This window comes from Rhopilema esculentum, chromosome 18 (genome assembly GCF_057945365.1).
Source record: "Rhopilema esculentum isolate cy_ngs chromosome 18, ASM5794536v1, whole genome shotgun sequence".
NCBI classification, from domain to species: domain Eukaryota; kingdom Metazoa; phylum Cnidaria; class Scyphozoa; order Rhizostomeae; family Rhizostomatidae; genus Rhopilema; species Rhopilema esculentum.
In genome coordinates this window covers 8017942-8032035 of record NC_142832.1, presented here as the reverse complement: position 1 = coordinate 8032035, position 14094 = coordinate 8017942, and the positions used below count along the sequence as shown (strand labels likewise).

Here is a 14094-nt window from a genome sequence, read left to right as displayed (position 1 = left end):
TTTTCCATTTCCTAGTAGGTCTTTACCTTTGAAGACACATTACAGGGGACACATATTTTGCAAACAAGCTATAGTCAAATGTTTCTTTACAGAGGACAGAGAGCGGAGAAGTACTGTGGATACTCATATTCTATTGGTTAAAAGGCCATTTTCAAACCAGACTATAGCTGCACTATAGCTCCAAAAATTGTAGTATAGGTTTCATTGCCTTTGATGCTGTTTCCAGAGCAAATCCCCAGACTGACTACAGGTCGGAATATCCATTATAGCTCAATTCTGCTTGGTTACTGTCAACAAAGAACTGAACTTCTGATTCATCAAAGTTTGAATATTAGACCATTCTGTGATCAGTGTTTTATATCTTATCTGTAGCATTGTTTGAAATATTTCAGAGGCATTGTGATGACACATTGCCAGCATTGTATGTTTATCATATTTGATGACCAAATACGCAGTTTTAAAATGTTGATAGGCTTGAAATCAGAGAAAGAATAAACACATTTAAGGGACTGCAAGGAAACCGTGAATTCCAAAAATCAAACACGGAGAATCTGACTATAGCTCGAGCCACAGTTGCTATAGCCTGGATCCGCTCCTGCACTGTTAGATTACAAGTTTGGATATAACTGCTTATGAGAAAGGAAGCTTCATGATTAGATTTGACTGGAATTTTTCAACAGAATCCCTCCTCTTTAAACAGCCTAATTTTCTTAACTCAACAATATTTGTATTTGCTTTTTTAAATGGCAAAGATTACAAATATTTTTTATTCAACCAGTCAGAAATGGTCTCCAGGGTAGCCCTATTAGATAAGTTACTTGCGATAAAATAGCTGTGGATAATAAGAAATAAAATCCAACATAAAAACGATGTAAGGTGAAAAAGTATTATCTGATAAATGTTATACACTTTTCTGCATGTGCAAAACAGGCTTGACACCTACATAGTGACTGAAAACTATGTAGGGCTTTAAGGGGACTTGAGCGAGACCTCAAAATTTGTTTGATTGATTGAAATATGGGATTTCAAGCACATTATAATTTTGTTTTAGTCTGTCTTCTTGTGAAAGAATTTAAGGGCCCACTTTCCCTCTCGTCCAAGTGAAAACCTGAAATTCCGGCACATTTGAAGCTAAACAAATAAAAAGGGTTACAGATTTTACCAGAAACAACAAACCGGTAATCGTGTGAATATCTGCTCATGAAATGAAATATACTGATCCAATTTAAAGTTTCCAAACAGTCTAAAGTTTCAAAATATTCAAATGAAGTTTCTGAGTGAAATTCCTTTCCAGAAATTGAACTGCTTCTTCATTTATTGAGCTCAGGAAAGGAACAAAATTGCACTCAACAACTACCAACATGTTTTTCTGCCAAAGAAGATATTCACGAAATAATTCCAAAAGCTACGCCAGTGTCACAAAATCAGTCCATTTTCTGCTAACCTTTTATCGAACATTATGCACTCTCACTCCTGGCTTTAATCTCAGGTTCTATATGTTTCCAAAGTTTGCCTTGATTTTTCCATTCCCATAGACTATCCATACCTTGGTCATAAATTCTTTCAAAAATTAGGGCACTTACTACCACTGTAAGAGCAAACGTGGATGTTCTCCTGAACAGAGTATCATACACTTTCCTTCCGAACGCCATTTTGAAGAGAAGAGAGCTAGCTAACTAGTTTCCAGGCTCCATATTTGGTCAGCTACTTCTAACGGGGGTATGTATGCCTAAGTGCTGTGGGAATTTCTTAAAACCAAAATAGACGTATCAAAATATCATTATTCTTAAGGTTTCAAATAATCGTAGTAAGTAACGGTTTGTAATCTTATCTTTGTATAAGACAAAAATATGCGAGGTGAGGGTGAACAATATTCTTAAAATGTTCTTAAAAATTGGACGAATCTGAGCATTAATATTCTTATAAACAATATTCTTACAGAAACGAGTGTGCGTATGTAACATACCTTATTACGCGAAATACAGGCAGTGGCGGACTGGCAGGGATGCTAGGTTGCGATCGCAACCCGGGCCTTCTCAACTTCATAATAACCAGGCCCTTCGTAGATAAATTCGAGAAAATCACTCTGTTAATTTCAAAGATATCTATGTTCAAGAGAATATAAGTCACAGAAATGAAGATAAAATCCTTAGAAAGAAACATTTCAGTATTGCTTACCAGGGGCGTTGTGGCTAGGCGGGACACGGGGAAATTTCTCGGTGGCCCCCTTTCGAGTGAGTTTGTAAAACCCAGGAAAATATCTAATATGAACAAAATCTTTGGTGAGAAAACGCCTCACCTACATTTATACTCAAGTTCACAGTTCAGAATTAGAGGAGGTCAACATTTACAAACAGGCAAGGCAACTGTGAAAGGGATGCGTGGAATTAAAACTGGGATCTTTTTAATATTTCATAGGTGCATGGTTTCCAGGTACATATCATTTTTGGCGACTTGGGTTTGTGATTTGAGATATCATACACAAGAGTGGGCCCCCTTATGATAATTTTCTCCCAGCCCTTTCCTAGGAGCCACAACGCCCCTGTTGCTTACATTATACGTAGAACGGGCCCCTTTTCTGTATATTTTCTGTATCGGGCTACTTTTGTAGTAAAGTCATGCCAAATCTTAGGCTAAAAAATTTCTTAACTAATATTGTAACTGAAAAGCAATTTCTTTTTTGATCCAACCCCGTTTTTAGTTCAATAGTTGTTACGGAGCAGCAGGTCCCCCGGTTTCATCACCTTGCTGTCACGCTCGTGAAAACGAGGCTATGACAACAACTCCAAGAAAATTCTAGATTGATCTGGAAACGAAAATGCGACTTCAGTATGAATCAGCAAACCCATGAGGACTTTATATAAAGGTAAGCACTGTATATCATTTTTTTATCACTCTGTAAAACAAGAAGCTGACAGAAAACAAACTGCGTTTTGTGGCAAGACTATTTGAGTAGCTTGACGATGGCAAATTTCCAAGATATAGACTTGATGGCAGTTGGAAGACATTGCTCTAGAAAAGATTGCAATAGGCTAGATTACTTGCCAATAAAATGTGACCATTGTAATTTATTATTCTGGTAAGACCTTTTTTCAATCAAATTTTTCGTATAAATTTTGTTTGAGAGAAAAAAAATCAAGATTGCAACAAGATGCATATTTCGGCCTCATTTTAAAACCTTCCCAATAGCGCCTTTCAGTCAGTTCACATTGATTTATGGAAGTAATTCATATTCATTGATATTACCTTTTGTTAGGGAAAAACAAAAATTTGTGAACATAGTTCCAAGCCTATGTACACACTGTTTATCTTATTTTGTATGTCTTAAAATGATCTTAGAACATTAAAGATATTGATTTTAATTCCTCTTTTCAAAGTGCTCAACACCATGATGCCAAGGAACACCACTGCCAGTCTTTTGTGAACCTTGATGTGAGTTCAGGTTATTTATAGACTTGTTGATATTATGGAGTAACAATGTGCAACTTGTATGTTTTTGCATAGCTTAATGATAATAAGCTTTCCTTGTATTTAAAAATATAATTTATGGATAAGTCATAAAGCAGAAGAGAAGGAACTGTTAGCAATACTTATGCTAAACAGCCTGTCACCAAATTTGAAGAATTTTGTAGAACTACTTGTTGAAAAAGGCTTTAATTTGACTTCTTTTGTTTTATATTTGAAACTTCTGACATAAGAACTTAGGAAAATCTCTGTTGATATTTATTTATTGGAAATCATACCCATAAAACAAGATTGGCTCACAAATTATAAAGCTACCCTTGAGGTTTTATAGCTTAATGAGCAAGAATGGATGCATGAAAAAATAATTTAGTTGTTATAAAAGCCGCTGGTCATTTTCATTTTTGCACAGGAGTGACTGATAACACCAAAGGTTATATGATAAAATGCCAAATACAGGCATATACATATACAGGTTAGCCTTTATCAACCTTTATGCAATTACATTAAGCTACTATGCCAATAATATTATAAAATTAATACCAAAGTATCTCCAAAGTAAGTAACATTGATTCCACTGTGGCCTTCCCAGTGATTTAAATTTTTTCTTCAAGAAAGCTTATTCTTCTATTTCTTTTCAGAGAGTCATACCAGCTTGTCCTCTTTGTGGTCAGTTGGTTGCACTTGTTTCAAATGTATCCAAAAATGACCAGGTGAGCATTACTACTTTAAATTTAAAATTATAAATTTCATTAGGAAGTTTGATTTTGAAATTTGTTCTTGTCCTTAGTATTTATTGACTGTAACTGTTTTGAGAAAGAAATAGTTTGAGTACTATTGTTTTTAACTGTAGGTTGAGAAACACATCAGGAGTGGGTGTAAAGCAATGATAGCAGAAAAGAGAAGGAAAAACGTGTGTTCACAAATGAACTGCAAACAACATAGTCTTATTCCTTTCAACTGCCATATTTGTCAAAAAACTTTCTGTGTCAGGTAAGCATAACGGGCCTGGAAACTTTCAGCATTTAGGGAAACAAAGGATTGTTTTTCTGGTTGTAGGAACAAGGTAACACTATTTCATAACCATTTCTTTTGGGTTGCAGAAGGCTACAAAAACTTCTGAAGCAGTTAAAAACTAATGCTGCTTCAGAAAATCAAATTTTCCTTTCCTCTTTTCAGGCCTTATTGTCTTTTGTGAAGCCCATAGTGAACATGTAGAATTGGGAATTTTTCTTTTTAGAAGAGTTATGAAAACTTGAGCCAAATGAAAATTTGATGTTTATTCAAAGAGCCTTGACTAAACCAGCAAACATGAGCTTTGCAAAAAAAGAAAGGCAATGCATTGCTCATGTCTCTATTCTTGAAAACTCTTTGAAAACTCTACTTTTGATGTTTAGAAAGTATAAATCAAGTATAATAAAAAAGTTATGAATACTTATGAAGTTATGTTATGTTATGAAGAAAGTTATGAAGAAGAAAATTATGAAGAAAACTTTAAAGGCTGAATTCTTTAACCCTATTCTACTTTTTGATTTCATTACTTGTTTCCTTTTTTAGGCACCGTCACTCTGGTGATCACACATGTATTCCTTTGCCGCCAACAACAATTGCAGTTTACTGATTAAATGCGTATTTAGTTATCCAAAGGCTACATGGTATATTTATGGTGTACAAAGTTTGTTCGACAACTGAGTATGCTTTTTGATTGGCAATTGTTTCTCTGATGCTGTCCTCATTCTGTAGTATGCCTTCAAAGGAGACATCATGTACACCTAGCTTTAAAAAACTTGTGAAGAAATTCATTTATTTAAAGAGGGATAAAAGGAAATATGGAACGATCTATCTTTAAAAGTATTTTCTGAAGTTGAAAACATTTAGTAGAAATTATTAATGATTTCAAAGTCATGTATATTTTTAGTGTATAACTAATCTTAGGAAAATCTGTAACATAAGATGTTGGTGATTCATTAGTTGTTTGCAAATTTAAATGTTGAATGTTGTCTGAGAGTATGTGTCAGTCTCTCCACAATTTGGCTTGAAATATACCCAGGAATCTTTAAGCCAGGAATCATACAAAATCAAATACGCTCTGCCAGTATTAAGGATGCCAACGCAATCTGATCTGTAATCACAAGTTACAGGCTTAACTCCTTCAACATTTTTTTAGCCTTCTAGAAGCATTCAAAAAAGCTGCCTTCACTTTTCTTATTGATATATATTAGAATTTTGCAGTGTTCCACAGGATAGTCTTTTAGGTCCCTTACTCTGTTACAACACATAGATGATATCATTCAATATTCCTACTCACTATTTGATTTTCATTTATTTGCAGATGATACTAGCTTACGTTATTGAAAAAGTTTGTGAATGATCTTATAATGTAAATAGAGAATTATCTAATGCATTCTGTGGCCAATAAGCTTTCTTTAAACGTGGCCAAGTCAAATGTCCTTATCATTTGCCCTGTACAAACAGGGCCCACGCCACCTGGGGGCCGCAGGGGCCATAGCCCCTCACTTTTTTGCAAAGTAAGTAGTTTTAAAGCTGCAGTAGAAAGGGATGGCCCCCACTTTTGCTAGCCTTGGTCCCCCACTTTCAAATTCGTGGCGTAGGCTCTGATAAAAGAATTAACCCTTAATGTCTTCCCCCTAGATGTTGACAAAACATGGCATCACTGCAAAACATGGCAACACCACAAATTCAAGTGCTGGAAATTTTTTTATCAAGTCTTATATTTCTACTCTTGACAAGAGCAGCTGCAAAAACGGGAATTTGAGAAACACTAAAACATAAGTCTTGACTAAGAAAAACTTCTTTTGACTAAGGACACTGTTTTTTAATCACTGTACGTCAGCACACTGGTCTCCGGTGAGATATTATCTGCTGTGCCATGGAGAAATCTCCAATTTAATGTAATTGGTCTAAAAAAGAGACCCAAGTTTAACACTGAGTGAGTAAGAATATTTTGTTTTATTCTAAATTACTTTTCTTTTGTGATTACACTTAGATATTCAAGTTATTCAAGACACTTCGATGAGATCGAAATTAAGGTTACGATAAACGTTTCTGAAACGATGTTTGGTTTCTCTCCCTAAAAGCAAAACTATTAATGGAATCAGATTAAACTATACATCATTCGATGCATAAGAACGTGGTGATTCCAACAATATCAAAATAATTGGCAAATATTGTAAAATGATACTTTCCAGGCAAATTAATTGCTTAAGTGAGTGTACCACCTTCGAAAGCTATTTTGTAACTTGGGTTTGCGGTATCGAAATCTGACTTATATCAGCAGAAAGCGCAGATCTTTAGCTACCAAAGTATGTCTCAGATTTTCCAAATTCCTCCACCCCTTGAAAATATTCCCTGTCAAAAATTAGCAAACAATTTTTCTTCCCTCTCATTGCTGTATTTGGCTGTGAAAGAAGGACCAGAGCAAATACAAAAATTTTGAGACACTCTTTGCTTACCCGACATCTCTCCTGGCCGTGTGCAAATTTTTGAGCCATTCGATTGATTCCTTGGGTACAAAATAGCTTTTTCGTACCTGTATGTAAAGGAATTGTAAGTCCGTAGAAAACGGGATTTTACAGTTCAGTTCATTTTTATTTTAACATTCCACTACAAACAAATGCCATTAAAATAATACAGTAAACTAACTAGTTACAATAGATTACAAAGTTATCAGGTTTATAAGGGGATTTGTATGGAAGGAATTTCTTGAAAGGAGAAACTCTCTCAATAGGTAAACTAATCGAGGAGAGGGCACCCCCTTGGTTAAGAACATAAATTGACAGATTTATTGATGATAAACGAAAATTGCATTTATTCAATCATATCGTATCTTAAGTATGACGGCAAGTGTTGGATGGTTATTAGAAGTCCTTTGGCTGGTAATTGGTAGCGAAGAAGTGGAGCTTAAGTTGTTGCCGGAAATTCATTACTGTTGCAGTTTGTTTAATAACATATGAAGAAATGTTCCATGATTTTGTACCTGCATACCTTATAGATTTCAAACCATGTTGCAGAGTGTTTTTACGTGCCATAAAAATGTCACCTCTGCGTGCCTGTCTTGCATCATGTTGAGAAATCATGAAAACAGGGTGGGGAAAGCTTATTAACAGATTCATAGACCAAAGCCAGGAGTTTCATTTCAAAGAGATCCTGTAGCTTGAGAAGCTGGAGAGTGAAAAAATAGGATTAGAAGGTGCAGAAACATTTTTAAAAGCAATAGCTCGTACAACTTTCTTTTGAAGTAGGACTTTTGGTTTGATGTAAGCATCAAAAGTAAGTCCCCAAACAGCAATTCCATAATGAAGAAAAGAAACAAATAAGGAGTGATGCAAAGAAACCAATAAATTTGGTAAAAGAAGACAGTGGCGGAAATTCAGGCTTTCATTTGGGGGGGGCAGATCTACGATTTTCCGACAAGATTACATCACGGACCATGTATAATTTCAAAGAAACTGCACATTTTGATAAAAATAGTTGATTTTTTGACGGGACTCTTTAGAAATCTTTGCTGACCACGCCATAATTAAGTAGCAAGAGGAACAATCCATTTATGATTTTTGATATCAAGATTGATATCTCATCTAAGGCAATTGATGATACAAGAGGTAGACCGATAACACTTTTGACAAGTCGCACGTTCATTTTATGCATTTTATCTTGTTTTCGTCAGTGAGAAATACGTTTGAAAATAACTTTTGTTCAGAAGAATCCGACAGAAATTTTGGCTGATCTTTACGGAATTGAAATTAAATACACAATTCACAAGCAGTTTTGATTTTGGTCATATATTGTTTGATTATTATTTGGTAATGGCTAATATTTTGTCAGCTATGCTATGTTCAAATTTTGCAAAAAGGGCACAGAGAGGTCTTAAAGGCCCCTGGAGCAAAAAAGGAAACGTGGATCATTTGGAAAATTTGGCAATTACGCCCCTTAGATTAGCTTAAAGTTCCTTTTCAGAACGCTTTCTTGGAGTAATTTTGACACGTTAAACGGTTGTCAATTATCCGACGAGAGCCCGAATTTTCCGACAACGTCGCTAATTGGGGGGGGGGCGAGCCCCCCCAAACCCCCATAAATTCCGCCACTGAAAGAAGATGTCGTGTCTTAAAGAATATACCACATGTTCTTGCTAGTTTGCTGGACAGTTCACTTAAGTGATGCTTCCAGGACAGATTTTCATCCAAAAGGAGACCAAGACATGCTTGGCTTTTTTGCATTTTGCTTACCAAATCTTATAGTAATATTCTCATGGAGAGGTTTTTGCGTTGAATGAAAAATGAGCAAGTTAGTTTTGTAGACATTCAAAGCAAGTTTATTAGCATCAACCCACTCGTTGACATGTTTTAGTTTTAGTGTGGTTTTAGTATTCGATAAACTGTGGTTTCAATTGCACTTTTCTGAACCAGGACAACTGTAGAGCAGTGTTGTTTTACGATGTTGTGAATGAAATTTTATATGATTTGAAATAAATAATTTATGCAAATCAATGCATTGTTCTCTCTGTTTGTCTCGATTTCATACTTGATTGCCGGGCATTTTGTTACATTGCGTTCGGTTATTTAGCAGACCAGACAGACCAAGGTCCAACTGAAACCAATACACCGAGGTAAGGCCGTGGCGTAACCTGCCTCTCTTCATTTTTAGCTTTTAAAAAGTCTTATCTGCGCTCGAAGCTGCTTTGTTTTAAGATATCTAATCAAAACATGTCTTTAGCTTAGGCCACATCCTGCAGACGTTCGACAGCAAAGGATTTCATGTTGCGGAAGTAAACATTGCGGCACAACACATGCAAGTTTGAAACTCCAAACCACATTCTACTCAAACTCAAAAACATTTTTTCAGCAAATCAATTAATTACACGTTACGTCATTTAAGTAAGTTGTTTAAAATTCAATTATTAAATCCAAAATTACAATAAGAACATTAAAGAGAAAAAAACAAACAGACACATGAAAGAAACTCAAGACCCAACATTCTGTGTCCAAACCCAACTACAAGGGCGGGTCCAGAGCAAATTTGAAGGAGAGGCGTTGAATAATTTTCAGAAATTTGTTGTATCTTTGAGGAAGTGTTTAAATAGTTCAGTGATCCGTTTTGCGTTTATGTCGAGTTCACAGTAAAAACAGCGGATAGCAAGGAACGCAATTTAATAGTAGCATCCAACATAAAAACTGAACAACATCAAACAAACAAACAACGTTCTAAACACCTGAAAAACACGTAAAAAAAATATACCAAAGGTTCTTTCCTTATAGCTATCTATTGAACACAATGCAACAATAAAAGGCGATAAGTCCTTTTGTTAGTCAATAAGCAGCACCACCGCTCAACTACACACAACAAAATTTCAGACCCTAACTGCTCACAGAAGGCTCTCTGTCCACTTTATAAAGAGATTTTCACGATAATTGTGCCAAAGCAATCATATATGGTCTGAGCATGAGCATGACTGAAGGTCTCTTTTTTTGCAATTTTTCTTAATAGATAAATTTTCCGGCTGATCATTTGCTGCCCCGCCATAGTGGCTGCAACTCTGCTAGAGTGCTATGCAAAAAGGGTTGACTTGAATTATTTTTCCTTACAACATGAATTATATCGAATTTCGGGGGCGCAGAAAATTTGCCATTTTTATTTGGTTTGATTATGACATGAAGATTGATCACTGTTTGAATGAAGGCAGGAATTTAAGAACCCAACTTTATGGATAGCTTTTATTGTCTTCCACAGCGTGACTTCTCTAGCAAACATTATTCATTTTCGGAATAAACACTTTTTGAAACCTCTTGGCGGCCCTGAGTGTGGTGTAAGACAAGTTTTTAAGTCTCTATATACCTCATTTGTTAGAGAAATCTTACATTTAACCAAGATACTTATAGTTCTAAAATATCTGATTTAATTCAAGATCCAAAGATATAAGGTACAAAAGAACCTTGAAAAGCTAAGATATTGTAAGTGGTATGCAAAAATCAGCATCCGCAGACATATGAAACATATGAAATTGACCATCATGAAAACAGTGAACAGTAATACCAACAAAATTTCTGAAACCTGGAAAAGAGCTTCCGTGGATGAGCAAAAGAATTCAGAGATTTGTAAAGAAAAAACAGAGAAAATACAACAGAGCAAAAAGGTCAGGAAGTGAAAAAGCATGGGGAGAGTATCAACAAACACAGAAATTAATAAGCAGCATATAATGACTACATCAACAAATTGTTTGAAGAAAGTGATGAAGGAGCTGAACAGAAAACAGGAATGAGGTGCTTTTGGAGTTATATAAAATCCCTAAGAAAAGATACAGTAAGCATTCAAGGGCTAAATCATCAAGATAAATTAGTCACAACAGGATATGAAAAGGCAGCAGCTTTGTCAGCACAGTATGAGTCAGTATTTACAAGACCTTGCCAAAGCAACATCCCCTGCAAAGGATATAGCTCTCACAAGATCATGAGAGACATCACAGTAACAGTGAAAGGTGTTCATAATCTTCTTGCTGGCTTAAAAACTAAGAAAGCAATAGGGCCAGATCTCTTACCAGCTAGAATATTAAGAGACTATGCAGACGTTATTGCCCCTGTGTTTGCAATGTTGTTCCAGAAATCAATTGACACTGGCTCAGTACCAAAGGATTGGCAATGTGAAAACATTGTTACAATTTTCAAGGGGCTAAAAACGAAACAAGCTAACTACAGGCCTGTATCATTAAAATGTGTCAAGTGCAAATTTCTTTAGCACATTATTTACAAGCAAATCATGGATCATCTTGAGGGTAGTCATATCCTTGTTCCTTTTCAGCATGGATTCAGGAAAAGGCACAGCTTTGAAACACAAGTTGTTAGCTCCATAGAAGATCTCCCAAGGCATCTTGATAAATGGGATCAACTAGACCTAGCTAGCTATATTGCAAGGTCAGGTCTTTTCCATAAGGCAGCAAATTATAATATTGCTGTTAACATTCCATCTTACAGACACCAATACAGCTTCAAGGAAGAAGTCACCGGCAGTTTATCAATATTGGCACTTATACCAACACATATTTGTATTCATTTTTCCCAAGAACTATCAGATGTTGGAACATACAGGCAACTTAAAGAAGAGACACATTCAAGAGGAAGCTTCAGAAAAAATTGAACTGAAGAACGTAAACGTTGTAATTCCAAGAACGCATGTACACAGACAGGTCAAAGGATTACCTTTAACTGTATTTTAGATTTTTTTACTGTAAGATACAATACAATAAGCATTCAATTCTAACATGTAACTTTTTTCATTAATTTGCACCTGCATTCATTCATAGATGCCACTGACCAATCCATTACCACAATGCCCCCTAAATGTTCCCTTTAATTTCAATCCCTTTGTTATTCAGTCTTGACGACAAACAAAATTACAGCTTCTCATTTGACATGTAAATGTTCAATTTAATCATTGATCAGTGGCATCTTCTAGCACTTTTTATCCATTAATCTTTTATCTTTTGCACTCTGAGCATTATACGGATACTCGGTCCTGCTCAGTCTTGATGTAGACGTAGAAGATGATCAGAAAGCCTAATGCAGATATTTTGCTAACACAGTCCAGCTGCTACCAGCAACATCGAATTATTTATCTTTTGCTTCATGGGCTCCGGCACAGGTTGGAAAGAGGGAGGGGCAAGGGAAAATTTAATACTCAGAGCAAAGATTTTGTGAAAAGTTGTATTGTTTTGCAAAAAATGGGGGCCCATGGCCCCCCTTCGTCAGGGGCCCTGTGCTTCTTACAAAATTATTGCTTTCCTATACCTATTATGTCACCACACTGTGAGTTGGGGTGAGACTGTCTCACCCTTGTACCTGACACCATTTAGTCAAGAAAAAAGAAAGCATCCTAACTATTTTTCAAAACTGCTGCAAGACTGCCATTTAACATTTTCTTTCTGAAAATAAATTCAATCCAGACCAGACTTACCTCAATAATTGTTTTACCAAGTAGTTTTTAAATCTGACCTGTTTAAATTGTTGATCATCTTGATAAATGCGGCACAGGAATTCTGTAGACATCTGAGAACTCCAACATCAGGCACACTTCATACATTTATGAAATGTGAATTCAACTTTATAGAAGCACCACTGAAAGTATCCCATCTCCGTGACCAAATTTCTCTGAACCTCTGTGTTCTAGATCTTTTGTTTCTGAGGTTTGTTATAAGTGACAGAAGTCACCTTCACTAGTATCTAGTATCAATTTGTTTTGACATCCCTTTGATGTACCAATTTGACTTGCTTTGATTGTTGATGAGGTTGTTCTTGCATTGCAGATGGAACCATCCAGTGCAATCAGAAATGTTTGCCCAGAAGATAAAAGTCTTCCAAAATTATGGACTGCCAAAGAGTGCCCCTTTGCTGAAAGGGCTGTCATTGGTTTGCATGAGCTGGGTGTCCAATTCGAGGCAGTTGAGGTTGATCTCAAGAACAAGCCAGCAAGCTTATTTGAAGTGAACAGCAAAGGCCTTGTACCAGCAATGAAAGATCAAGGCAACTGCATTAATGATTCCTACATAATCTTGCAGTATATTGAAGAAATGTGGTCAAGCAATGAGAAATCACTGCTTCCTAGAATCCCTGCTGATAGAGCAATTGCTCGAACATGGTGCGATTTTATCAACAAAAACGTGGCTTCTGTTTTCTATGAAGTACTTTTAAAGGAAAGTGATGAGGAAAGGGAGGCAGCCAAAGTTAAACTGTTGAGTTCAATAAAAATATTAGATGAAGCTCTACAACAGTATCCAAGTGGTCCATTTTTCTTCGGTGAAAACTTTGGCATGGTGGACACAATGCTGGCACCGCATGTAGAGCGGTTTGGTGCCCTTAAACATTTTAGAGGTTTCGAAGTACCAGAAAATGATGAATATAAACACTTTCATCTTTGGTGGAAGAATGTGCAAGAGCATCCAAGTTTTCAGCCAGCCAGGGTAGATAATGAATTCATTATACAAGTTTATAAGAGTTATGCAGAAAACAAAGCAAATTCAAAGGTAGCAGAGGCAGTTCGAAAAGGCCAAGTCATTCCATGAAAAATATGGTGCGAGGCATTGCATAACTGTATAACAATATGCTTCAACCGCATCCCCTTGTATACACCCATTTTAAAGTACATGGTAGTAGCCTTACTCTCATTGCATTTTAAAACCACCTCTTGTTGAGTTTGTATTTTAAGAAACTACTGTGGTCTGCACATCACATGCATCCAAATTTTTGGATAGAATAATATAAAAAACCATTATATAGCAACAAACCAACAGATGAGTTGTGCACAACTCTCTGGTGATTAAAAAAATTCACCATTCTCCATACATTTCACCAGTCCACTTTTCGTGAAGGAAAACAAAATGTATTTTTGACATAATTACTTCTTTGTAGGTAGAATTTAATATATAATGCAAGCAATGATCAGAGTTATAATTAGATTGCAAAATGGCAAAACTAGAAATGTAATTTTGAATCCATTTGTTATCATTATGTTGATGCATTTCTATCTTTTGTATTTCTACTATTTATCCATTGCCTCCCTAAGTAACAACTTTTGCCCCTCTTTGTTCATCTTAAAAATTTAGGAAGAAAACATGTTTTGTGTAAA

The 14094-nt window shown here is 35.8% G+C and overlaps 2 protein-coding genes across 5 annotated transcripts; both read left to right on the top strand.

Annotated features, from left to right (window-relative positions):
• The first annotated feature begins 2873 nt into the window (after positions 1–2873).
• LOC135680831 (AN1-type zinc finger protein 2B) lies at positions 2874–5450 on the top strand. Of its 2 annotated transcripts, XM_065195033.2 has the most exons (5): positions 2881–3079; positions 3378–3432; positions 4104–4175; positions 4316–4455; positions 5020–5450. In XM_065195033.2, the coding sequence occupies exons 1-5, from the start codon at positions 2964–2966 to the stop codon at positions 5081–5083; spliced, it is 447 nt and encodes a 148-aa protein (XP_065051105.2). In that variant the 5' UTR covers positions 2881–2963; the 3' UTR covers positions 5084–5450. The 2 variants fall into 2 exon arrangements, with proteins under 2 accessions (XP_088969940.1, XP_065051105.2); XM_089113814.1 differs by lacking the exon at positions 4316–4455 and having other exon boundaries at positions 2874–3079.
• A 3511-nt stretch (positions 5451–8961) lies between these two features.
• LOC135696812 (uncharacterized) lies at positions 8962–13991 on the top strand. 3 transcript variants are annotated; one of them, XM_065216333.2, is made up of 3 exons: positions 8977–9088; positions 9196–9356; positions 12776–13991. In XM_065216333.2, exon 3 carries the CDS (start codon positions 12776–12778, stop codon positions 13529–13531), a length of 756 nt encoding a protein of 251 aa, XP_065072405.2. In that variant the 5' UTR covers positions 8977–9088; positions 9196–9356; the 3' UTR covers positions 13532–13991. The 3 variants fall into 3 exon arrangements, with proteins under 3 accessions (XP_065072404.2, XP_065072405.2, XP_065072403.2); XM_065216332.2 differs by lacking the exon at positions 9196–9356 and having other exon boundaries at positions 8962–9088; XM_065216331.2 differs by lacking the exons at positions 8977–9088; positions 9196–9356 and adding an exon at positions 11470–11659.
• The last annotated feature ends 103 nt before the right edge of the window (positions 13992–14094 follow it).